Genomic DNA, 26,871 nt, shown 5'->3' with positions numbered 1-26,871 from the left:
TATGTGGCATAAGATAACAACAAGAAAATAGCAAATAACCCAATTAAAAGGTGGGAAAAGGATTTTAATGCCATTTTTCTAAAGATGATTTACTAATGCCCAGTATATCTATGTCTATATCTGTATTTATATCTATAGATCTGTATATATGATACTGCATATCTTTAGTCATCAGTCATGGTACTATCACAACCTTAATATAAGAAAAATAAAATGATGAAAATTTTAAGTACATGTTATCCTCATCCTCTAACTGAAGTTTCTCTTTTTGGTGAACAGTGATTGCTAATGCAAGATGCTAAAGGTGTTCTGCTTTGCTTTTTATTGCTGAGATAGCCACAGTGACAAAAATCAGCTTTGGGGCAATGGGTTCATTTCTACTTACAAGTTACAGTCTGTCCTCCAGGGAAGCTAGGACAGGAGCTCAAGGTAGGAACTGAAAAGGCCACTTTGTAGGTAGATACTGCTACCTGACTCGGTCTCCATTGCTTGCTCAGTTTGCTTCCTTGTACACCCCAGGGCTGCTTGCCCAGGGACTGTACCACCTATATCGGGTTGATCCCTCCCACATCAGTCATTAATCAAGGAAAATTTCCCATAGTCATGCTCACAGGGAAATCTCACAGAGGCAATGTCTCAGCTGAAGCTCCCCCTTCTGAGCTGACTCCTGCCCTCTAGTGTATGTCAGGTCACCAACCAACCAACAAACAAAACATCACAGACAGTGAAGACTGAGTGCTAAGCCTTAAACGTGACACTGACAGTGCCCTCTCCAAGGCACAAGGGACATAATAGAAGAGAGAGCAGAAGCCTGTAAGAACCAGAAAACGGAGAAGGACTGTGAAGTGTCATCATCAGGACATGGTACAGCCATGAGGTCATGGCAGCTACAGTTGTCTGAGCCTGGGGTACACTAGGCTGGGCCTGTCAATGGGCATAACCCTCCCTGCTGAACTACTGATTAGTTATTCATGGGATCTGAGAGGAAGGCCAGTCGTTGCCTTCACTATGTAACCAGTACCGAGTCCACTAGGTTCCATGGATAGTTCCAAACCTGTGGCTGCACATGCAGTCCTGGTTAAAAATCAGCGTATCATACAGCAACACAGAAAGACATGGATGTGTGAAAGGGACTTCTAAAGAGTGTGATGGGGATTAGGGGGGTGAGAGACATACAAGAGAGGATAGGGTGAGAATAAATTGTTTGCACTGCTTACATGTATGAAATTGTCAAGGAACAAATAGCAAAAAAGAAAGAAAGAAAGAAAGAAAGAAAGAAAGAAAGAAAGAAAGAAAAGATAATCCCACAATGTGATGTCACCTCAAACTCGTTATCAAAAATAAAAAGATAACAAGTACTGGCAAGGATTTGGAGCTGGGATTTCCTATACACTGAGGGGGAGAAGATGACGTTGGGACATATGGATAAGACGTGGTATGGAGGTTTATCAAAAAAAAAGAAAAGGAGGTTTCTAAAAGAAACGGAATTACTATATGACTGAGGAACCCCATTTCTGAGCATATACACCAAAGAATTAAAATTAGCCTTAAGGATCATTATTTACCACAGTTAGCGCAAAGAAACCCTTCGATGGACTAGAGGAGAAAGAAGATGTGTCCTGTACACACAATGGAGCAGCATTCAGTCAGAAACGGAAGAAAATCCTGTCACAGGTGACAACACGGATGAGTTGGGTGGACATTAAGTTAAATAAACAAGCCAGCCACAGGAGTGAGGTGTCTACAGTCATCAAATTCATATAGACACAGACACACAGACACACACAGACACAGACACACACAGACACACAGACACACGGACACACACACACAAAGTCTCACATGCAAGCAGAAGTCAGAAGAGGACACAGTGTGTCCCCCATTGCTTTTTGTTTTATTATCTTGGGACAGTGTCTCACTGAATGAATAGCTTGCTCTTTCTAAGCTAGCTGGCCAGTCAGTTCCCAGAATCCACCTGTCTCTCACCACACTGTGTTCTGAGGCATGCATGACAATGCTAGTTTCACTTAACAATTTTTAATGAAGATATACATTTCTGTGAGAGGCGTCCTCGTTGTAAATGTTACCTTTCTATTGCTGTGATAAAACACCATTGTCAAGGCAACTTACAGAAGGAAATGTTCATTTGGGCTTACTGTTTCAGAGGGTAAGTGTCCATGACAGCAGAGTGGAGGTATATTGACTAAAATGTGAAGCTAAGGACTCATCTTCAACCCCAAGAATGAAATGGAGAGCTCACACTTGGAATATCATGAGGTTTTGAAACCTCAAAGCCCACCCCCAATGACATACTTTCTCTAAAAAGGAAGTAAAAAAAAAGTATGTCACCTCCTAAGCCTTCCCAAATAAGTTACCAAACACAAATACTGAAACTATGGGGACATCTCATTCAAACCACCACATTGATCCTAGTAAGCACAGTAAATATTTATAAATCATTATAAATAACCCTTAACTTTTCCTCTTAAGTTGCTTTCCCCACTAGTTTATAGTCATTCATACAAATATTAAATAAGCCTCAAGGGGGTATCCCTAAGAAAAACAGAACACATGGCTTCAGGAAGAACTCCAAAGCTTTGGAAGTCCTATCAGCACATTAGAACTTGGATTAATCACGATTAAAAACACGTGGGGATCATCTTGCATGACAACATGTCCAGTGCCTCTCTGATAAAGGACTTACCTCAAAATTTACTTGCTCAAAATCTTCCAGGGCTTCCAAGTGATCACCTTCACATTCTAGACTGTCAGTCAAATCCCGGCACCACATGATCTGAGAAATGGTCAGGATCACCTGCAATGACATGCCCCCTCATACATGGGCTATGTGGTAACACACCCCCTCATACATGTGCAGGATCACCTGCAATGACATGCCCCCTCATACATGGGCTATGTGGTAACACACCCCCTCATACATGTGCTATATTAGAACACACCCCCTCATACATGTGCAGGACTATCTGCAACGACACATCCCTTCATACATGTGCTATATGCACCAGACCAGGCTCCCAAAGGGAAATCTAACAAGAGCATTACTTGAGAAGGGTGGCCAGCGATGACCCACTCAGTCCTGGGTTTCCCCTGGTAATCAGCGATGGCCGCTTTGCACAGGCGGCGGAGAGACGAGAACATGGCTTCCTCCACCTTACCAAGCCATTCTTCCACATTGCCTCTCGCCTTGAGGCCTTTTCCCAGGCCAACCTATGAGACAATTAGGATGATAAGGCAGTGTCTTAGGTGGGACTTCTAAGCTGTCCACCTGTTGTATTTCTGTAACAAAATCTCGAGCTTTGTAAACAGGGAGGCCTTTGGTGTCACATCACGTAACCCACCCTTCAGGGCTTCCTAGTAGAGGCATGCTTTTAGTGCTAGCTCCTTGAAAGAGGGTTCCTCACAGACTCCATGGATTTCTTTAACCATTTCCCTTTCCTTCATAGTGCTGTCGTCTGAAGTTGACCCCCAGCCACTCCTGTAGCTCTGCTCTCGCTAGTCACTCTGTCTCCACAGCTGGAAGGTCCAGTCAGCATCTCTGCATTTCCCATGCTTCTCTCTGATTCCAACAATTCAGGTATCTGCTCATCTGGGATTCCCTTAACCAGTTTTTCACCTGTTTTCCAATTTTCATGTTTTCTCAATGTTCTATCCGTAATCCTTTCATATTTCCCCTTCTGTAGCAGCAATGATGCATGCATGCATGTGTGAATCTATATATGTGTATGTATATATTTGTGAGCGCCTCTTATGTATGTGTTTGTGTGTGCATGTGTATGTATGTGTGTAACTCTGTGTGTGTGTGTGTGTATGTGTGTGTGTCCTCTGTGCAGGAACCCTGCTCTTCAGTCTGCTGATACTTTGATTGTCTCAGTGGATGTTTTCTTCATATGCTGGTACTACATAGCACTGGAGAAGTTGAAGTAACAAATTCTCACACAGAGCTCATTGAGTGTGGTATTAAGTCATTTACATACAGCTGAAGGTCCCTGTCACCCTGCTAGTGGTGCTATCTAATGAATGCCATTAGAGGGTGATAAGTCTTGATCTGGGTGTCCTGGCAAAGGCCCAGCACTCTTGGCCAGCCACTTCTTGCCACTTCATTCTCCAAACAGACCATTACAATGATCATGGTGACTCTAGTTGATGGACAATTTCTCCATCAGATTTCCAGCTCCTTGAGGGTAAGTTTTATCTCAGCCATTCTCAAAACTGCTGGGCTAGCAGAGTCTCTGGCAAGCCTAGGCTAAGAATGAGGGGCCCGTACCCTAGTCCTAGACATGTGATCACATTCATCCACAGGCAACTATTAATCTAAAGCACCTTACCCGTTCTCCCTCAGGTGACAGCATTGCCAAAATGTCGTTGGTGAAGACCTTTTCTGGCTCAGTGTCGATGCCGGGTATTTTCCCTTCTGTAGGAGGCATGAGAGCAAACTCGAGCTTTGAAATGGAGTCGAAGCATTTCCTTAGATGAGGCTGCACAGCTTGGGGATTTCGTGTCTGGGCCAAAATCTCCAGGAGCTCATCATTTGATAAGAAGTAAAACCTGTTAAGGTAAAGTCACTTAAACGAAAAGCATGACTTGACAGACGCTCAGCCTTGGGCAGACGTAAGAGACAAGATGCTGCTAGGCTGACGCCCTGAGCCTCTAATCACACTTGTTTTGGGCTTAGGGGCAGGCCAAGTGTCTCTAAAGAAGTTCCTGTAAAGGTTAGTGATGATGTATCTCAAACACCTAGGCCTGGTAGCTAGAATAGAAAGGATTTTTCCAAGAATTATTAATAACATTAGGTCTTGTTACAGTACTGATCTGTTTGCCTTAATTGATCTTACTTGGCCTTGAGCTTCTTTAGTGAAGATCTGTCATACAGAACATTAACTATTTTTTTTTTGTTTTTTTTTTTTTTAATTTTTTTATTGGATGTTTTATTTACATTTCATATGTTGTCCCCTTACCCCATCCCCCACCCACCCAGGAACCCCCAATCCCCTCACACCTCCTCCTTCTTCTTTGTGGATGTAACCTCTATCTACCCCCCCACTCCCACCTCCCCACCCTCAAAACTCCCACCCCCTTGGGCGTCCAGCCTTCAGGAGGTCAAGGATCTCATCTTCCACCTGTGCCCAGCAGGGCCCTCCACTCTTATATATTCAGCTAAGGCCCTGGATCCCTCCATAAGTGCTCCCAGGCTGGTGGTTTAGACCCTGGGAGCTGTGGTTGGTTGGTATTGTTGCTCTCCTCATGGGGCCACAAATCCTTTCAGCTCCTTCAGTCTTCACTCTAACTCCTCCATTGAGAACCCCATAATCACTTCAATGGCTAGTTGTGAGCATCTGCCTCTGAATATGTCAGACTCTTGAAGACCTCTGAGGAGACATCCATATCAGGCTCTTATCAGCATGCACTTCCTGACTTCCACATCAGCATCTACCTTTGGTGACTGCACATGGGATGGATACTCAGGTGGAAAGGTCTTCAGACGGCCCCTCCTTCAGTTTTTGTCCCTCGCTTTGTCTCCATATTTGCTCCCTTGAGTATTTTGTTGCTCCTTCTAAGAAGGACCGAATCACCCCCACTTGGTCTTCATTCTTTATGGACTTCATGTGGCCTGTGAGTTGCATCTTGGGCATTTTAAGGTTCTGGGCTAATATCCAATAATCAGTGAGTGAATACCATGTGTGTTCTTTCAGAACATTAACTATTGAAGAGCTGACAGGCAGATGGGTGGTTGCAGGGCCCTCAAGTGACAGAAAGTGATTCTGCCAACACGCCATTTCCAGCCTCACCATGCCCATACTTAGATAGAAATAAAACACCTTTTATGTGTTTCCATAAAGAAGAAGTTTGTTTGTCCCTGACCAAACGCAGGGCCAAGGAACACAAGGATGCACTAAAAATGCAATTGTTTCAGTCTTGGGTTTGTCCGAAACTCTAGACTTTCAAATCATGCCAACACTGCAAAGTGAACTGACAGGCTTTCCGTGGACTCGAGGTGAGAGGGGGAAGACTCAGGACCCCCACTAAATGCAGGGAATAGAAGAACGGGCTCTATTCCCGTTCTATTCTAGTCTCTGGATGGGCTGCAGAGCTAAGGATGGGGAGATGGGGGGAGTGATGTTCTGTGGGTTCCCGGTACTCACCAGCAGAGAGTGAGCTTCGCCCTCCTCCAGCCTGAGCATTGTGAAAACTCAGTGTTTGCCCAACAACAAGTCTGAAGCAAGTCTGCAGGTAGCGTGGGTATCCTCATCTCCTCCCTAGGGCTCTGCTGTTGGAGGCTGTTATTGCCGTCCCCGATTTATCTACTCCACAACAAGACATCTCAGGTTGTTTTTAAAACTTACCTTGGGAAGATAACTCTCTTTGACTCTAAATATGCCTCTAGGCATTTCTGAATTTGGTCAAGCAATGCATTATTGTTTTGGAAAGTCTCCAGAAGTCCTATGAAAAAAAAGTTGGCCAGATTGTATTAAAATAGAGAATATAATTTTAAATGAAAGCAAAAGAAATTAACATTTTAAGGTCTTTGTTTGGCAGAGTAATGAATGATAAAAATGGGAGTATTGGCTAAGAAGCTTAGTTCTTTTTAAAAAAATTCCCCTTTTTATGTAATGTATATGTGGTATGTATACATTTTGCAAGAGCGTGTGTGTGTGTGTGCTCAAGCACACATGCATGTGTGTCTGTGCATCTGTGGGTGGGCGATCATGTACATGTCTGTGTATTCGAGGCCTGGCGTTAATATCAAGAATCTTCCTTGACAGCTCCTATACCCTCTTCTTTGAGGCAGGGTCTCTCAGCTAGTCTTGCTCCGCTCACTCTGGGTATTCCCTGTCTCTGCCTTCAGGTTTTATAATACTTTCCAAGGATGGTTGACATGTGAGCTACAACCATCACCCTGTATCTGAGCAGGTTCTGGGGATTCAAACTCCAGTCTTCTCACTTGTGTGGCCATTGATTTAACTGCTAAGCCATCTCCCAGCCCAAGAATTATCACTCTTAGTTAACTGCAGTATTCTAATATTTACCTCACTAGAACAGTACTTTTAATTTAAAATAATTTTGGCAGACATCCTCTGATTTTAGGGGGCTGTGAGCCAGGGTCTAGAACCCTCCTATTCTTGTCGGTTTCCTTTTATAAAATGTTAATTAATTTATATTTTCACTTCATGTGCATTGGTGTTTTGCCTGCATGTATGTCTATGTGAGGGTGTCAGATCTTGGAGTTACAGACAGTTGTGAGCTGCCCAAGAATCAGATCCCAGATCTGTACCATGTCTTCTGAGACCCTCTATAGTCAACAGCAACAGCTCCATCTAGTGGCCAGTTGCTCACTTACACCCTAAGGAGACAAATCACTCTCCAAGCACTCCCACGCCCAGCTGGGACTCCATCTGGCATCACACTAAGAATGTTACCTTAGGAGCCTCACAGCATTCTCTGCTCTTCCCTCTGCCGTCAGCAATTCTTCCTCTGAGTCATAGAAACTTTTACTCTTTCCTGGAAGTTTCTGCTCTAAAGTCCAATCACACACACACACACACACACACACACACTCTCAAGTACACAATTCACACACATACAATGCCCACATATATACACATAAATATACACATATGTGCATATGTACACAGACACACATACATATAAACACATAAACACATACATATGCACACACATGCATATACACATACATACAAACATACACACATGTACACACATGCACACATGCATATACACATACACACATGAATACCCATATACATACACATGTACACACATACCTAGACACACATATATACATACACGTGCATACTCACATGCAGATATACACATGCACACACACACATACATATATACACATGGACACATACATGCATGTATGCATGCAACCACACACACACAAATATACACTAGCCTGTAGCCACTCCCTTATCCTAATTTAATATTTCTCATGGCTTTATCATCATCTGGAATCAGATTTATTACAGGTGTATATTTCTTTATTTGATGTCTCTAAGGCCAGATGTATTTTGGAATCATATTCTTTTTTTTATTTCAAAAGACCTGTTTTCTATTCATCAATTGATAGATGCCCTATACCTTTGTATGAAATTACCAAGGGGCTGGTGAGATGGCTCAGTGGTTAAGAGCACTGACTGCTCTTCCAGAGGTCATGAGTTCAAATCCCAGCAACCACATGGTGGCTCACAACCATCTGTAATGATATCTGATGCCCTCTTGTGGGGTGTCTGAAGACAGCTACAGTGTACTTATATATAATAAATAAATAAAAAAAATTAAAAAAAAGAAATTACCAAGGTATAAATAATTTTAAATGTCTATTTTATAACAAGTCTTGGGACTGAGACATCACTCTGTAATCAAATGTCACTCTGTGCACCGAAGGTTTGAATATGACAATGGAGGGGCCGTGGCAGGCAGGGTAATGGTCCCAGTCCCAGAGATGCTGATGTCCTAATTCCCTACACTTACAAATCTGTTTGGTTTGTATGGAAATAGGAACCTTGTGGGTGTGATTAAATTACAGTTTGGGAGGTTACTCTAGATCATCTGGTGGGTCTGATAGCATTATAAGAATGCTTACATGAGGGGGGGGAGGAGGGGGGAGAGGGAGAGGGAGAGGGCGAGGGAGCGGGCGAGGGAGAGGGAGAGGGAGAGGGAGAGAGCAATGTTACAATGAGGAAGAAGGTAACAAAGGGAAGGGGCAGAGGCAGAGGAAGTGTTATTGCAGCTATGAGACAGCTGTGGGCCTACAAGGTGAGCACCTTCTGTAAGACCTAAGGCCTTGTGGATGTTTGCTTTGTATCACTCAGTAGTTTTCCTTTTCTGTGTTTTATGTAAGAATCTCTGGGCAAAGAACATAGCTCACAAAGTTGCCTTTGCTAGGTAGGGACAGTGTCCGAGACTATGTCCCATCATGCCACAGACTGCCATTTGCCACATGGCAAGCAGGCTGTCCGAGGCTTCGGTATAGAGTGTGAACTTCAGTGAGTATATATACACTCCAGAAACTGATTATATGTGGACAGAGACAGAACTTGTTAAAACATTTCAACCCGGATGCTAGGGGAGGATGTGACATCTTCAGTGGTGTAGCCACTGGCAAGGTGGCCATGATCCTGTAAATAACACTGAACTCATCGGTTCACACACACACAAAGACATGGGAGTGGGAGGGGGACTAGAGGGAGATCAGCAGGAGTGGGACGAGGACAAGAGAGGGTAGCGGGGCTGAATATGATTACAATACATGACACACATATATGAAAATGTCATACTGTAACTCATTATTATGTATAATTACTACACGCTAGAAAAACCTTTAAAAAGAATTTCAATCTGTTACTTGAATTGCAACAAGTGGCTATATATATAATATATTACATATATAAATATATATTTATATAGTTGTTTGAGTCAGGTTTTCTCTGTGTAGTCCTGCCCACTCTTGCTCTGTAGATCAGGCTGGCTTCACAAAGATCTGTCTTCCTCTGCCTCCTTGAGTGTTGGGATCAAAGGTGTGTGCCTCCACTGCCAGGTGCATAGGTGGTAATATTTTTTAATTCATTCTAATAAACTAGTCGAAACTGGAAATTTTTGTGATTCTATCTATGAGGGAAGTATCTGAACAGAATTGAACTTCTGTTCTAAAATCACGAAGTGAACTATTAACCATAGTTAGAATACAGTTCACTCAGTTCTTCTGTTCCTGGATGTGCCACGGGCCAGTTAGATCTTTAGAGCTGCCGCACATGTCAGATGGGCAGGAAGCCTCCTTCTCTTGTTTTGAAGTTTCTACCTGGCTGAGTCGCAGCCCGGAGCGCGTTAGGCAGCCGGTTGACCTTCCTCATGATCTCCTTCCATGACTTATCCACCTGAAGGAACATCTTGGCTTCTGCAGGCAGCTGCCTCTGAATGTCTGGGGCATTAAAGATGCTTTCTAGGTAGAGCCAATTTCTCTGACAGTTGAGCCACTCTTCCTGGAGAAAAACATGGGACTATCAATGTGGAGCTTCCAATCGGATAGCCATTGGTTCCACTGGAGATCGTGGCTTTGGCAATTACTACATCTTTCCCTTGGGAGCGCTTACATCTCCCCATAGGCCCTTTGAAATAAAATTGCCTAAAAGAGCCCAAGATTCTGTTCAGCCTGATTCCACCCTCTCTTTCCACTGAAGACTATTATGAGTCAGTCCTGTGGAAAGCCAGAGGGGTCCCAGAAAACATGCTTAAAATGTGTAGAGGAAACATTCTGTTGGGAAGCAAGATGCTTTCCAGCAGACATCCAAAGGGTGGGCAGGCAACAAGTTCATGATGGCTTCCAAACACATACAAGCACAGCCTAGAACCACCCAGGGGGAGAGTCTTAATGAGGACTTATCTTTGGAGTATCATGGCTACAGAATTCCCTGAGGAGAGGGACCCAGTACACGCCAGGCTCACTTCCTTGCCCACACAACTATGAGACTCAAAATGTACTTAACTAACACTTATACTGCTAACAAATGTATATAACTCTAATTTTGTGGTATTTTGTTGCCTATCAAAATAATTTAACAATGGTGATCGAAGTGACAGTAGGCTGCATAGTGATATAAACAAGCCAAATACATGTGTGCTTTCTTCTCATTCTGAACATAACAAATGTCAACAGTTAAATCCTACACTTCTGAATGGTAGAATATTAAGACAACAGTATAACAGTGTGTGTGTAAGTGTGTGTGTGTGTATCCATACCCATACATATATACACACATATAATGGTATTGGGAGCAAACCCAGGACTTTGTACATGTTGGTCAATCCTTCTACCACTAAGCTGCATCTGTATCCCCACAGAATCAATATTTCCAAAGACTTTGTGGCCCTCCAGACCAGAGTCCAGGAGCTGAAATTGCCCTTCCTTACCAGTGTTTGATTAAATAAGGAAAGCTGTTTCTGCCAGTCATCCACTCGAGACTTCAGGGGACCCACATACCGTGATGAGGCGATGGTTGCAATGTTGATGGTGCTATCATCAAGAAGGACCTTTGCGGGGAAGGGGCAGGGACACAGGCAGAAGCATGAGTCCTTCAGCTCAAGGTGTTTCAAAATCCAAGGATCCATTTAAGGCTAACTCATTTGAATAAAGTAGCCCTACCTACAGCTTCCTACACAGACACTGCCAAGCTTATTCTTTTCACTGTGCTTACAACCCTGCATGTTGTAAGCACACAAACACACACACACACAAGTGCATGCATGCCCGTGCATTCACGTGCATAGGGGTGTGCACACTCACGAACGCACATGCATGTGGAGCCCAGAGATCTAGCGTGATGTTCCTCAGGAGCCATACACTTTGGCTTTGAGACAGAGTCCCTCACTGGGACCCAGGACTCCCTGCTTAGACAGACTGGATGGTCAGTGAGCCCCAGAGATCCACATGTCAGAGATCTGACTCTTAGTGCTAGGACTGTAAGCACACATCATCTCCCTGCTCCGTCCCAGCTTTTGGTGTGTGTGACAGGACTTGAAGCCAGGTCTTAATGCTGGTATAACAAATGTTTTACTGACTGAGCCATCTCTGAGCCCCCGATCCTGTAGTCATTAACGGCACAAGGATTTGCTTAGTTTAATGTTCTTCTCTTGCCTTGGACATTAGGAAACTGGCATCCGCTTAGCACAGTTTAGTTACTCTGGTAGGCTTTCATCTCTCAAAAGGCTCTGTGCTTGCAATGATTGTATCAATGAATGATTATTTTCCCTTCTGTCATCTCCAGGAAGATGAAGCTGAATTCTCTGGAGGAAGTGTTCACACTACCTTTCTCCCTGCTGCTCCCCATGAACAACAGCATCCCTCATAAAACATATGAATTTAAAAACATGTGCTGATCTGAAAAATTGAGTTGTTCATTGCAGCCTCGTCTACTGCCACTACTTGGCTCGTAACTCCCGCCCTTAGCTTGGCCTGGCCACCTGCATGCATAGAGTGATGTCTGATTTTGCCCTCTACCAACGATTTCATCCCTATCTCTATCTCTTAAGCTATGGCTTTGCTTTTAAGTTGGGCTGTGGGACCCCTTCCCTTTGCCTTTAGATTTTAAGTGGCCTAATGCTCTAAGCACATGGGTTAGATTTTATATACTTAAATAGATAAAAGTGAGTTTAACTTCTCAGCCTGCTGTACACGTGAATGCTCACTCGTGTTATTTTCTGTAGTTGAAGTTCCCCCACTCCCTTCTCCTTCTCTCATCTTTACTGTTGGTTGTCCTGGATGATCTAGGAGAGATTCTTCTATCACTTCACATGTAACTGATCACTTTGTTTTCATTAATTCCTCAACTATAGGCATGGAACTCACACACACACACACACACACACACACACACACACACACCATTTTATTACTTTGGTAAATATTTGTGAATAAGCATTTGTATCAATTATTAACATCTTGTCTTCCAAATTAGTTTTTCCTTAGTGACTCATAGTTCACTTCCTCACCTTAATCTTTCACAGAAACTGCAGGAGGTGTGGTCAGGAGGTGTGGTCAGGACTTTATCACAAAATTGCTCCCCTTTCTCCCTCTTCTACCTCCTTTCCCCTTCCCTTCTTTCCTTCTTTATTTTGAGGCAGTCTTATTATCTATCCCTGGCTAGCTTAGAACTTGCTATGTAGCTCAGGCTAGCCTTGAACTTGCAGTAATCCTCCTGCCATTGCTCCCCAAATGTTGAGATTACAGGCATGAGCCACCATGCCTGATTTACCACAAATTTCCCATAACCCAGTTACATACCTGAATGTCATCTGTGCCACCCAGGATAAATACGTCCTTAGAGTCACGGTGAGGAAGAATGACAAATTCCGTTGTTTTCCAAGAGTCTTCCACCTTGGAAATTGTTTAAGCATTAGGATATCGAAATTCATGAGTGTCTAGATGCACAATAAAGGCTCATGGAATGAAATAAGAGGGAACTGTAACTACCCTATTCCCTAACTACCCTACTTCCCTCCTATGACCCTTGATATTATCAAGATCCTTTTTTTTTGGTCAGAAGCCACTGATTTTCTTGGTTTCATTTGACTGTTATTAATACAGATGAAATGCTGGTGACAATGTGCACCTTATGCTTTTAAGGGAAGGAAAATGTTTTTTATTTAGACACCTGGCACGTAGGCACGCATTGTTAGGATAGGGAGATAGTACTGTATGTAGGAAAGACTTCTTAATGTATTTGAAGGCAATTAGCCCCACCCAGCCTTCTCTGGGAGTTCAGAAAAGAACATATTTTTTTGTTAAAAAAAAAAACACAACTCTAGCATGCAGTTCTTTATAAAAGCCAGCACATAGCCAACCTTGTGGCTGTGAGTTCTAGTTGGGCTGTAGGCTGAGTTTATAATACCAAGTGGCGTATGTAAGAAGAAAACAGAGGCTGTTGTCCATGGTATTGAAAACTCCACCCAGATAACACAGATGTTAGTACTCTTCATGTTGTAACCTGAAACCTCTACATTCTACATTGTGTGTGTATACTATATGTGTGTTTATGTGGGTATGTGTATGTGGGCACGTATGTACACATGTAAATGCAGAGGCCAAAGGTCAGCTTCAGGTGTCATTTCCTAGATTTGATTGATTGATTGATTGATTGATTGATTGACTGCCATGGCCTCTTTATTGAGCTGGAACTTTCTAAGTAGGCTAGGCTGGCTGCTGTAGGAGTCCCAGGGATCCATCTACCTCGCTCCATTTCCCTGGTGCTAAAATGGGGCACCAAAGAGCCATGCCACCATACCTGGCTTTCCCTTGATTTACCTTCTTGAGAATTATCTCTAAGGCAGCTTCCCCAGAAGCCTGTCCAGATATGTCCTGGATTTCTTGAGCAAAATCAAAGACATGCAGTTCAGACAGCCTCTCTAAGGTCAGCGGAATTTCAATGTCCACTAGGAGGGCGTCTACGGTTTGTTCAATGGCTGCCCAGTGCCGAGCTTTCAAGGTTGGGTTTCTCAAGTCAATGATCACAGGAAGCTAGAAAACAGACATTTTCAGAGATTTTGCCTCTGCAAAAAGTACAACATGTGCAAGAGCTACCTATGATCAAGCCTATAAACACCCCAGCACAATGGGGGAGGGACTCCAGCACTGCCTGAGGAGTTGTTGGTAGCTGCTGGCTGCCGAGAGCAGGAATGTGGTCCTGCATAGGTCACTCATGCTACACTGGGCGGTCTTAGACCCATGAACATTCTGGTGACATTTATCAGTGTCTGAAAAAGAATGTATGAGGTTGGGAAGACAATATGGTGGGAATCTGGGAGAAGCTGGAGGAGAGAATGACCGGTGGAATTGGTCAAGACACATTGTACGTGGCTTCAACTTATAGAGAATTGAAAACAGCATCACTCATTTCTGTAGAAAAGGAAATTCAGGAGAAAATGCAAATGGGGGAATTTTATTAAGACTGTGAGAACACTGAGTTTCAGGGCACCTAACTAATTAAAAAAAAATTGGGGAAATTGGTAGTCACATGTTTCTCTGAAGACTAGAACAGAAGGCTGGAATGGAGCCCCTCACTGAGTGGAGCCAATCTTGAGGTCTGTGCCTCTCTCACCAGGGAATCATTTGTCATGTAAAAATAATCAGTATAGAATGGAAAGCTGCAGGAAACATTCTCAGTTGGACAAAACAAAGAAGGAAGGTATAGGATCAGGAGAAAGAAGCTGAAAATGGCCTCTGGGACCCAGGTCACTGGTATCACAGTAGGTATCACTAGAAAATACGGAGCCCAAGGTTCATCGAGGCAGACTAGAGCACCGTCAAATCTCAAAGCCAGCTGAACTCCTAACTGGAGTTAATATAACAGGGCCAACAAAAAGGTAAACAGAGGAAACTAATGCTCGACTCCACGATTGCAAATCACGTGTGTCAGCGATCACTCGCTGCTGCAGAAGATGTCTGGCTTTCAACAACAGCCAAATGAAACAAACAAAAACGAAAAAGCACATAGCAAAGCAAAATGAGCAGCACAAAACACACCCGAGAGTCAACAGTGACCAGAATCAAACTTAGAAATGGTGCACATGTTAGGAATAGAGTTTTTAAATTAACCACAGTGAATTTGTTAGAGGTCTCAGTGGAAAGGGGAGATAGCAGGCAAGGTCCGTATGGGGAGGTCAACTGGCTGCGAGTGCCTTTAACCAGCTGAACAGTCTCACCTGATCCTTTTATTCTTTTTAAGCACTGGCTTGGTTGCAATGCAGTTTCCAAACCAATCCTTTACACGTACTACCCGGCCTCCCAGACTTTTTCCATACTGAATACATCTGGATAGTGCCTAGCTGTGAGGTGTGATAGCGTAAGTGGACTCTGCTGTTTGTACCAGGCGCATTTGCTGTCTATGTGCTGAGGGCATCAGCATCTGGGCAGTACTTTGTCTATTATGTAACAGGCCCCAAGCGTCTCTTCTAACTGCAATGCTCAATTGCACAGTTTTGCCAGTTGTTGAGAAAAACACACTGGACTGTTATTTTTTTCCCTGCAAACAAATAACCAGGGCATCTGAGTTTGGTTCTGAAATGACTCCCCCCACCATCCCCCACCTTGACTTACCTTTTCTTTCATTTTCTCTACCTTCTGTTTGAGCTGGGGCACCACACTGTTAGGTGGCAAGCCCTTTTCCAGCTGCGTCACAAATTTAGCGTATTTAGTAACTTGACCGTTTAGGACTTCTGGATCCAAGCAGTCAAATTTGGACTGTGGGATAAAAACAGTTAAGACACACGATAAATGTCAAGCTTCAATAGTATAATTCAAATGAAGTAAATTCAAATGAAGCTTAACTTCATTTGAATTTTCCTGGCACTCAAAATTTTAAACCAAAGCAAATCTGTAGGCTTGGAAACAGCCATTCATAACGACAACTGCTAATTCTTTTCCTAGCGTTGTCTTCTTCACTATCAAGTGCAATACTGTGATCCTCAGATTACCAGTAAATATCATGGGGACAGCCCTGGTCTGGGCAGCTGCCTAGACCACATGGATGTTCAGGGACTGCAGAACTAGCCCCACCCCTCCATAGCTGTGCCACTCAGGGGAGTGGGGCCTTGCACCTCTTCCAGGCAGCATAGTGGAGCTGGCCATGAGGGCAAGAGCTGGGGAGAGCTGGCCTGCCATGAGATAGAGTGGGCGCAGGGATGATGCCCTCCCCAGCTTGCCCCTTGCCACCTGCAGTAGGAAGGAGAGCTGTCTCAGAGGTCATGGGAGTGGGAGAGCTATCCCTGCCCCTCACTGGCTATAGCACTTGGGAGAGCGGGCCCTGAGTGTTATTTGGAAACATGGTGGAGATGTCCCTGATGGCAAAGATATGGATGAGGCAGCCCCGAGGGTGTAGGAGGGCTCTCCCAGCCCCTTGCCAGCTTGCAGCACTTGGGAGATTGAGCCCTGTGCCTCAGCTGGCCAGCATGATGGAGCTGGGTCTGGAGGTATGGATGTGGGTGAGCCAGTCCGGAGGACATAGTAGCATGAGAGCTGCCTCTGCCTCTTGCCTATGGCGGCCTAGACAGAGCAGTGCTGGAGAGCTCACCCTGGTGGTGTGGATAAGGGAAAGCCAGTGGGCTGACCAGCTCAGCTGTTACCTAGGCCCAGATCTGAGTTGGTCCATGTCAAAATCTGCATCATCTGTGAACTGTTGGGGCATGTGAAAGGGCAGTATCTCCATGACATAGGGCAACAGCAGGATGACTGGGAGGAGTCCCAGTGAGGACCAATATTAGGGGTGTCCCAGAAGGCAGAGACCTTGAACCAGACAAATGACTCATTGCAAGTGAAGATATGTGGACAGGGGTATACTGTGGGGCACACTGACATACTACAGCTTCCATGATGAGATGTTTTCTATGTTTTGCTTTGTTTGTTGTTTATGTGGTTCTTTTATTATAATTATTTTGGTGGAGAAGTTGCGAGGGCAAAGGGTGGGTATGAGGAGATGGGGAGATGAGGGGGACTGGGATGCACGATGTGAAACTCACAGAGAATCAACAAAAAGTTGGGTTTTTTTGTTTGTTTGTTTTAAAGAAAAAAAATGCCCTTCTGGCTCTCCCATCACCTCGTACGTTACCTGGAAAACATTTCCTGTGTCATTTGGGTTTTGATTCAGACATATGGTTTCTGGTTATAGGCCATTACCGCAGGAAGGAAGTAGTGCAAAGTATTTGTGAAGCAGAAGGTATTTTCTACACGTCTGTATCATACTTGAGAGGATGATACTTGAAAGTTGATCACACTGGAAGGTGCTCACGTCTTCTGCTTCCTTTTCAAGTTTTGAACACGGGCAGATCCTTGAAGCATGGCCATGGTGGCTCTCATACTAGACTCCACATATGAAGAGTTCACTACTGAGAGCACTCCTCTGATTCTATCCTAGCAGTGTGAGCAAAATGGCCTCCTCCATCAGTGACACTAAGAACAGAAGCCTTAGCTAACAGACACCTAAAGTAAATACATCACAAGTAAAACGCTCAAGAACCCTGGGGTGTTTCATGGCAACCACGTGTTTAGAAGTCATACTATAGTTAGATATCATGTCATGTGGTCCTTGGACACTCGCACCATGTGGCCCACTTAAACAAAGGCGTCAGAAACTCTGCCTTACAAGAAGAGTTTTTGCCTCATAGCACATTTAGTGACAAAGGTCTCTTACATTTAACCGGAAGACTGATTAGTTTCCATAAAATTGTACTTACATTATGTATAGCAATACAGTTGACACATTAAATAACACTGTGATGGAACAGTTTATTGTTTTAAACAGAAGAGAAAATGGAAATTTTCAGGTTCTAAAGCCTCTTTCTCACTTCCTCTAAGTGGGTCAATATGACAAATGCATTCAGTGACTAGCTGTGTCTAGTTCCTACTGACAATGGCCAATGAAACTAAAGCCAAAGCTCAGGCTTCATGACCACTGCCCCAAAGGAATCACATATGTTGAGTTCCTTTGGAATGTAAAAATGGACACATGAAATATGAACGAGGACATAAAGCTATTTTTTTCTTATTGCTAGTTTCAACACCATCATAGCTATATTTTTCCCATGTCAGATATGTAAGTTCAACTTTCTGAATATTGAAGTACGTATTTCACTGATGATCAGAAGACACTAGACAACTGAAATATATTTCATATTATTAATATTCAGGTGGAATTAATAAAAAATACCAGTCCTGAGGGCTGTTTCCCCCCCTACCTTTAGCCATTCCTGCTGGAGTTTGTCCCACTCGGACAAGGAATCCCACAGCAGCTGTTTGAGCCTGAGTTCAGCACTAACTTCTTCCAATGCATCAAACTTGGACACTTCCACCTTTAAGACACAAGCAACAAGACGTGGGTCTTAGATTTCAGACAGAACGACTATCTTCTCCTACAGCAACTCTTGGTGTTGTGGTTTCCTGGAAGAATGTGGGTCCTAAATGAGGAAAGAAAAGGTAAGGGGGTGACCACTGAAAGTTAAAAGCCCTACGAAATCCTACGTACAGTATAGCTTTCCATTAATTTACATATCCTGAACAGGATCACTGTTGGAGAGACTGGGGCATTCAGTTTTGGATGCTTGGCCTTTGGTGGGGGTGGGGAAATAGATGAATCTTCAGATTGACTGCTTTTCTTCTGGGCTCCTAAGCTTTGGTGATGGAAGAGGTGTGTATGTGGTGGCTGCTGGAGGGAGGGTGGAGAGGTTTAAGATCACAGAACAACCACCCGGTTTCTAACCACATGGAGTGTAGAGAAACTTTGTGGAAAGGAAGAACGAAGACGTCCTGAAGGAGTTTTATTTTTGTAAAGATTGATTTTTATTACTTTGTTTATTGATTTACATGTGTATGGTTGTGGGTACAGGTGACCTTGGAGATCAGGAAAGGTCATCTAATTCCCTGGAGCTGGAATCATAGGTCATCCATTGAGTTTGCTGAGACTTGAAGTCCTGTCTTCTGGAAGAGCAGCAGGTGCTTTTAACTGCGGAGCCATCTCTCCAACTCCTGAAGGTATTTTCATGAAAACTCATGTAAAGACTGCTTTGGACTGAATGTGAGAAAACTTCCATTGAACTGACTTAACAGATTGTTGGAGTCTGTGCTTATACTAAAGTGTTGGTATTGGGGATGTGGTGGTTTGAGTGAAAATGGCCCCCATAAGTTAATAAGGAGTAGTGCTATTAGGAAGTGTGGCCCTGTTAGAGTAGATGTAGCTTTGTTGGAGGAAGTGTGTCACTGGGCATGGGCTTAGAGGTTTCAAATCCTCAAGCCAGGCTCAGTGTCTCTCTCTCTCTTCCTGCTCCTGCTGATCCAGACATAGAACTCTCAGCTTCTTCTCCAGCACCACATCTGCCTGAGTGCCACCATGCTTCCTGCCATGATGATAATGGAGTAAACCCCTGAACTGTAAACCAGCCCCAGTGAAATGCTTTCCTTGATAAGAGTTGCTGTGGTCATGGTGTCTCTTCACATCAATAGAAGCCCAGAGTGAGATGGGTTGGGGGGCTGGGGGTTAACCTTGTCTTCCATTAATTTCACCAAAGCCATGCTTTGGCACTTCTCAAATGATTGACAACTGCAGAAGGAAGTTTGGATCAGAAGCAGTTGTGAAGGAAGAATGAGATACAACATATGAGAGGAGTAAGCTGTTGCTATCTCCGGCAGCGTGTGTGAGTGTGCGTGCGTGTGTATGTGTACAGTACATGTTCAATCTGTAAGTATGGGGGTGGGGATGAGCACATGATTGCATTTGAGTGTGCATATACTATGGCATGTGTGGAGCTTAAAGGACAGAGTATGGTGCTGGTCCTACCTTCCAGCTTGTTTGAGAAGGATCTGTTGTTTACCACTGCACACACCAGGCTACTTGCCCCTGGGGCCTCCAGGGGTCATCCTGTCTTGGCCTCCTCCTATCTTGTTGGAGGGGCCCTGGGATTACGGTGGCTTCACATGGCTGTGGGGAATCTGAACTCAGGTCCTCATACTTGTCCCCACTGAGCCCCCAATATTATGGTAAAAACATGTAACATGAGATCTATTTTTAGAGGAAATCTTTATGTGTATAGTACTGTTAGTTATGCTATGTTAAAGACATTAGTAGCAGATTTCCAGTGCTTTTCGATTCCATGCTTATGAAAAATTATACTTTCTGAGCAAGCAACTCTCACCTCCCCAGCCAATAGTGATCACGGTGGTAGTTTCCATGTTGGTGAGAGTGCTTTAGATAGTCCACACCCTATTTGATCTTCCATGACTGGCTCATCTCACTAAGGGTAATGTTGTCCAGGCTAGTGTATGTTGCATATGACATAATTTGATTTTTTTCTCTTTCCTTTTCAGTGTGTCTGTGTATATGTGTGTATTCATGTTTGTGCATATGCATGCCTGTTGAGATGAGGGAACTATTTTTCAGGTACTAACTAACTAACTAACTTAACTAACCAATTAACCAGCTGATTAATTGCTTTCATACAAAGTCTCTCACTGGCCTGGAATTTATCAAGTAGCCCTCACTGGCTGAGCAGTGTCCAGGATCTAGATGTCTTTGCCCCTCCTAGCTCTAGGATTATAACATGTCTTATAAGCATGGATTCTTTAAATCATGAGATCTAAGGATAAAACTGTAGTCATTGTGCTTGCACACAAAACAAACTAACAAACAAGTAAACAAACTACCTCTTCCCTGGCTAAGCCATCCTTAACCTTTTTTTTTCTTTTTCTTAATTTAAAAATTTTGTTTTTAATTATGTATGTCTCTGTGCACATGAATGCAGGAGTCCAAACAGGTCAGATTTCCCAGAGCTGGAGCCACAGGCAGTTGTGAGTCACCCAGTCTGGGTACTAGGAACAAGCTTGGATCCTCTGCCAGAGCACTGGGAGCTCTCAGCCTCGAGTCATCTCCCCATCCCGTTTTTGCTTATTTTCATAACTGGCATTCATTCACTGTGATTCCTTTCAAGCACCGTGAGCATTTCTACTCCCCCACACTGCCCTATATTTTCTCTCTTTCCTTCCTGATAATCTCCTTTTCCTCATCCCCCTTCTGGTCACATACATGCATTTTGAAAATGCTATCTATATAGAAGCTAGAATCCACAGACTAGAGAAAAACCCATGATAGTTGTGGTTTTGACTTATTTCACTTAATGTGATGATTTCCGTCCATTTTTTTTCTGGATATGACATAATTTCGTTCTTCCTTAGGGCTGCTTAGAACTCCATTGTGTATACATATCACATTTTCTTTATTTATCTGTTGATGAGAATCTAGGCTGATTCTATAGCTTCACTATTATGAGTAGTGCAGCATTAAATATCTTTATGGCATGTTGACCTAGAGTCCTTCAGATATGTACCCAGGAGTGGCATAGCTGTATCGTATTTTTAGTGCCTGAGAGACCTCATGCTGGTTTCCATAGCTGTTAACTTAATTTGCATTTCCACCCGCAGTGAGTATCAGCTCCCTTCCCCCACAACCTCAGCATCATAATTAATAGTAACCATTCTGACTCAGGTGGCATGGACCGCAATGCACTTTCAGTAGTCATTTCCCTGATGAATAAAGATGTTGAGTATTTTCCCTATGTTTATTGGTCATTTGTATTTCTTCACTTGAGAACTCTCATTTCATTCCATTATCCCCTTTATAAAGTTGTTTGTTTTTTGTGTATTTAGTACTGTGAGTTCACAATATGTTCTAGATGTGAATCTGTCAGATGCATAGCTGCAAATGTATAGTCTCTCCTATTCTGCAGGCTGGTCCTTCACCTCCCTCCCTTTGCTGTGCTGCAGAAGCATGTTAATTTCATGCAGTCTCATTTGTCAGTGCTTGGTTTTACCTTCTTAGCAGAGTCCTCTCCAGAAAGCCCTTGGCTATGCTGACACCTTGAGGTGTTTCCCAGACAGCTTTAGGCTTTACATTGAGGTCTTTTACCCATTTTTAAAAGTTGATTTTTGTATAGAGTAAAATATGGGGATCTTGTTTCATTTTTAATATACCCAGTATCCATAGTACCATTTTTTGAAGAGGCTTTTCCCCCTCCAATGTATGTTTTTGGTGTTTCTGACAAAAGCCGGGTGACTATGGTTGTGTGGGTTTAATTCAGGCTCCTCTGCCCTATTCCACTGACCTCCATGTCAGCTTTTGTACCAGCAGAATTCTGGTTTTGTGTCCGTGGCTCTGCGGCTTTGTGGTGCTCCAGCGTCGTTCTTTGTGCTCACGATGGCTTCAGTTATCCAGGATCTTCTGTGCTTCTGTATGGGCTTTATTCCCTCACTTGTCACATCCGTCTCATTGCCTGGCACTGAGCACATCGCCCTTCAGATTGTTTTACTAAGCCCTGGCCTCTGGAGCAGATCTGCCTAAGGACTCTGGAGTGAGCAGGTGTGTCCCCACGTGAGGCACAGGTGCATTCCGCCAAGACTTCTGTCTTTTCATTTACCTGGTTGCTCTCTGTTGGTGCTGTTTAGGGCATGAACATCTCTTGGGTCTCCTCTTTCTCTCCTTTCACCCTTAGCCTTTTGAACCTACCTTTTGGGATCCACCTTATCTTCTGGCTCATTTCTTCTTTCATGTAACACCAGGACAAGTTGGGAAAAGCTCATGGAAGCAAAACACATCCAAATGCTAAAGAAGCTTGAATTTTACTTAAGAAAAGTTAGGGGGCTTTAATTAACCATATTTTGAAATGTGTACACATTTTAACATAGAAACTGCTGGGCCATTTGGCTGAGAACTTCCCCTAACAAGAGGATATTTTGTTTCTCATGTATACTATTATTTTTGCATATGTATGTGTTTGAAATACACATGCTATGTGTATGGGGTGTGTGTGTGTGTGTGTGTGTGCATGTGTGTTGCTTGTGTGCATGTAGAGGCCCACAGTTGATGTCAGACATTACTTGATTGCTATCTGCCTGATATTTTGAAGCATTGAACCCAGAACTTGCCCGTTCTTCTAGTCCAGCTAGCCAACTTGCCCCAGGGGTTCCTGTCTCCACCTCCCAATTGTGGGATAACAGGCTGGCTGCTACATCCATCGGGTTTTTTTTTTTTAAATCATTTTTCTTTTTTTTTTTTTTAAGATTTATTTATTTAATGTAATCATCATTGTTCTCTTCACACGCACCAGAAGAGGGCATCAGACCCCATTACAGATGGTTGTGAGCCACCATGTGGTTGCTGGGAATTGAACTCAGGACCCCTGGAAGAGCAGTCAGTGCTCTTCACCACTGAGCCATCTCTCCAGCCCCCATCCATCGGGTTTTTACATGGGTACTTGTGTAGGAGATCCACACTCATGTCCTTACATTTGTGTATGGAGCACTGTACCTGTCATGTCTCTGGCCCTCTTGTGACTAATCTCCCTTGGTGTGCTTGTGGCACATTGAGTAGCCACTGTTCGATGAGTAGTTCTGGTCACATTGTTGAGGGGATTTATGCATAAGTACATCTTTGTGCATGCATTCCAGAAGCAGATGTGAACAGCTGTAGTTACCTTGAAATTCTTCTGGTAGGATTTGTACTGAAAGGCGCGTTTCTGAAGGTCATCCAGAATGGACTGCAGGTCACTTAGCATCGTCTTTATTTTCTCCTGGTCAGCAGAAATATCCAAGATCTGTGGGTCCTGTAAAGTCAATGTGGGTTCTGGTTAGACAGCTTACTTGTTCGTGAGGATTAGGGTAGATCAATATACATGCTCCTAAAAATGCATTTTTTCCCAATTCTCTTTCTCTCTGCCTCTTAGAAACTGTGTTTAAAAAAAAAAAGGTTGTTTTTTTCTTTTAATGCTACATAAGCAGCATAAGAAAAAGTAAAGAACTGTAGAAAGACAAGGAATAGGGGCCTGACACTGTTTCAAAACAGAATGTGGGGGCTGGCAAGATTGCTTAGTGGGCAAAGGCACTCACCTCCAACCTAATGGCTTGAGTTTGATCCCTGGGATTCAGATAATGAAGAGACAGGGGCAAGAGTGCAAGACGTCTCCTGACCTTCACATACGTGTGCCATGGCTCACGTGTGCCCACCCTTCCCTCACACACCATCATAAAATAGGACCTAGTACAGTCTCCTTCATTCCCTACTTGAAACAAAAGCTGTGGAGATCTGAATGTGACAGGGAGACAAGAGATGGCTATGATATAAAGTGAGTTTCCTTTTCAAGATAAAGCAACAGGAAACGTTTTGAATTATGGGAGACAGGAAGGAAAATCAGATTCTCTCAGTATTTTCTCACAGTGTGCTTCTGACCCTAGGTGTGCGTGAGTTCCCCCACCAGCAGACCGAGAAGTTGTATAGCAGCACCCGGGGGTGGGGGGCTTCCGAGCTTCTGTCAGAGGCAGCAGTATCCTCCAATTCAGTTCACTTCTGATGCTACCTATCTGGAGATACCTTGGATGTCAGAGGTTGAGGGCTCACTCCCAAGGCTGTTCTCCTTCTTATCCCAACTGCAAAGCCCAGATCGCTCTGCCTGTGCTTCTGACTAAATGAGGTTTCCACATCTCCTCATTAGGGTTATCTAATTCATCAGAGTGCTTTGTGGAATGTAGGAAGACATTTTTATTTCAGCAGCTTAAGAAGACTGTCATGATGGGGATAGATGAAGAGACACACAGATACAGGGGCATAGAGGACAGGGGACAGAGCTTCGTACCTCCCTTGGACCTTACTTTTCAGGTGTTTGACTATCATGAGACTTTGTAAACCTAAGCCTTTGGGCTTTATATTTAGAATTAATTACATAAACACACTTCAGGCATAGATTACTGCATTGAAGGATGACCAGGGAAAACCAGTATGATTTAGTTTTAGTGGGCTGAACCCAGCATGGCTTGTTTAGAACCCTTTTAACCTCTTTGCAGAATTCTTTTTTCTTAGTCTGGGTCAATACCCATTTTAAAGGATGCACGGGGTGGGGGCGGGCTTATGAGTTACTATCAGAAAATGTCTTCGTTGTCATCTCTAAGATTGAAATGTGGGGAGGGGGGCATTAGAGTGCATTTTCAATTTATGTGCCACAGTTGGCCAAGAGAAACAGTCGTTTCTATGGCTTCCCTGGGAGAGAAAAGGGGATGGAGAGGAGGTTCTGGTTATCTGCCGCACCCAGGCATTGTAACAAGACTCTATTTCCTGTCTCCACTCCAGTTATTCCAAGGCTTCTTCAAGAACCAAGCATAAAGGGTATCCTCCTGTTCGGAAGCTATGGAGATTTAGGTAAGAGTAGCCCCATAGGTCATTCATATATTTGTTAGCTTAGTCCCCGAGTTATGAACTGTTTGAAAAGGATTAGAAGGACTAGGAGGTGTGGCCTTGTTCGAGGAGGTATGGAAATGGGGGAAGGGGACTTTCAGGTTTCAAAAGCTCATTCCAGGCTCAGTATTTCCATCTCTCTCTGCCTTCCTGCTTGTGGACCAGGATGTAACCACCCATCCTGTGCCTGCCTGCCTGCTGCCATGTTTCTCGCCATGATGACAATGGACTGATATTACGAAGCTGTAACCAAGTCCCCAACTAAATGCTTTCCTTTATGAGACTTGCCTTGGTCATGATGTCTTTTCACAGCAATAGAACAATAAGTCTGGTTATTTATTAAATAATTTAGGAAATGCTAAAACTATGGGAATTATGAAACAGGAACTGTGAAAGTATATACACACTGCCTAAAACATGTAAAACACATAAATATATAATATGACACAATACGCATATGTGTAAGAAAAGAAGAGAGAGAACGAAGACTATATAAGTTAAGGCATATGTCTTAAGGCAAATATTTGCCTGACATTTTGGGAGTTAAATATTCAGAAAATTGACATAAAATGGTTCAGGAACAATAGAAACACTAGGTCCATCAGCATCTGAGAAAATGACAGAAATCTAAGAAGTATTATAGCCATCATTTGGGGGCCTGATAATCCATTTCTTGTCTACTGTGACCTCTTTTTAAAATGGCAATGTGTCCTATATTAGAAAATACCAGTGGGATTGTTGTGGCAGAAGCTGCTTGTGTGGGCACTGGTGCCCTTGTCATGGCTGAGCTGAACCTGGTTTTCCTGGGACGTTTCTAGCTAATGGTCCTTCCTGTTTGCTTAAGCACCATCCTAGTACCTACTGCTTTAAGTCATCAGTTCTGCCAGAGCCCACAGTCCCTATAATTCACGACTTTCTCAGTCTGGCCTTCCAAAATCCAACTCCCCAATTCTCCCAATAATCACTGGTTATCACATCTAAGATTTTCTCTCCAACCTCCACCAGTGGGAGTATATGTGTGTTTGCCCAAGAGTGAAAGGGAATCTATTTAAACCCTCCATAGAAGATGGACTGGTTAGTGATCCCCAGACTGCAGCATTTAGTATGTGTGTCATATTTAAAATGCACCATTACGCATGAGGCATGTGCTGGCATTTTGTTCTTTTGATAATTACTCATGCTTTCATGATCTGCAATGCACACAGGTACAGCACATGGCACAGGACTTGCCAGCGACAGTAACCTCTAAGAGCAGACTGCCCGCGCTTACGTCCTGGTTCCACCATTTATCATGTTCGTGACCCTGGGCAACTTTCTTCCCTGTATTTCACTTTCTTCTTTGTAAAATGTGAATAAAATGTATGCATGTTCTGAGAATAAGTATAAACATATAGACACATGTGAGATGGCTCCTAGAAGAGTTCTTTATTTTTTCTAAAATACCTTAGTGTCTACCAGCTGTGGGGTGGATAACTGAAATGTGAGATGTGATGAAGCACACACAGATGTGATGCTGTACATAGCAACAGACGTACATCAACTGCACGCACAGGCAGTGATACCAGTACAAGAAAGC

At 43.5% G+C, this 26,871-nt stretch overlaps 1 protein-coding gene across 1 annotated transcript in view; it reads right to left on the bottom strand.

Annotated features, from left to right (window-relative positions):
• The window catches only part of Dnah6 (dynein axonemal heavy chain 6), a 206,444-nt gene that overhangs the window by 129,106 nt on the left and 50,467 nt on the right, over positions 1 to 26,871 (bottom strand). The window contains exons 15-25 of the mRNA XM_028762489.1: positions 23,545 to 23,673; positions 18,265 to 18,378; positions 15,632 to 15,775; positions 13,841 to 14,053; positions 12,821 to 12,913; positions 10,951 to 11,070; positions 9,842 to 10,022; positions 6,363 to 6,459; positions 4,347 to 4,566; positions 3,064 to 3,228; positions 2,705 to 2,815 (exon numbers count right to left, since the gene is read on the bottom strand). Coding sequence (XP_028618322.1) covers positions 2,705 to 2,815; positions 3,064 to 3,228; positions 4,347 to 4,566; positions 6,363 to 6,459; positions 9,842 to 10,022; positions 10,951 to 11,070; positions 12,821 to 12,913; positions 13,841 to 14,053; positions 15,632 to 15,775; positions 18,265 to 18,378; positions 23,545 to 23,673 — 1,587 coding nt within the window. The remainder of the gene's footprint in view (positions 1 to 2,704; positions 2,816 to 3,063; positions 3,229 to 4,346; positions 4,567 to 6,362; positions 6,460 to 9,841; positions 10,023 to 10,950; positions 11,071 to 12,820; positions 12,914 to 13,840; positions 14,054 to 15,631; positions 15,776 to 18,264; positions 18,379 to 23,544; positions 23,674 to 26,871) is intronic.

The sequence above is a fragment of the Grammomys surdaster genome, unplaced genomic scaffold (assembly GCF_004785775.1).
Source record: "Grammomys surdaster isolate TR1022 unplaced genomic scaffold, NIH_TR_1.0 133, whole genome shotgun sequence".
NCBI lineage: Eukaryota > Metazoa > Chordata > Mammalia > Rodentia > Muridae > Grammomys > Grammomys surdaster.
Note: the sequence above shows the minus strand (reverse complement) of the source record. Positions and strands in the feature narration are given on the sequence as shown.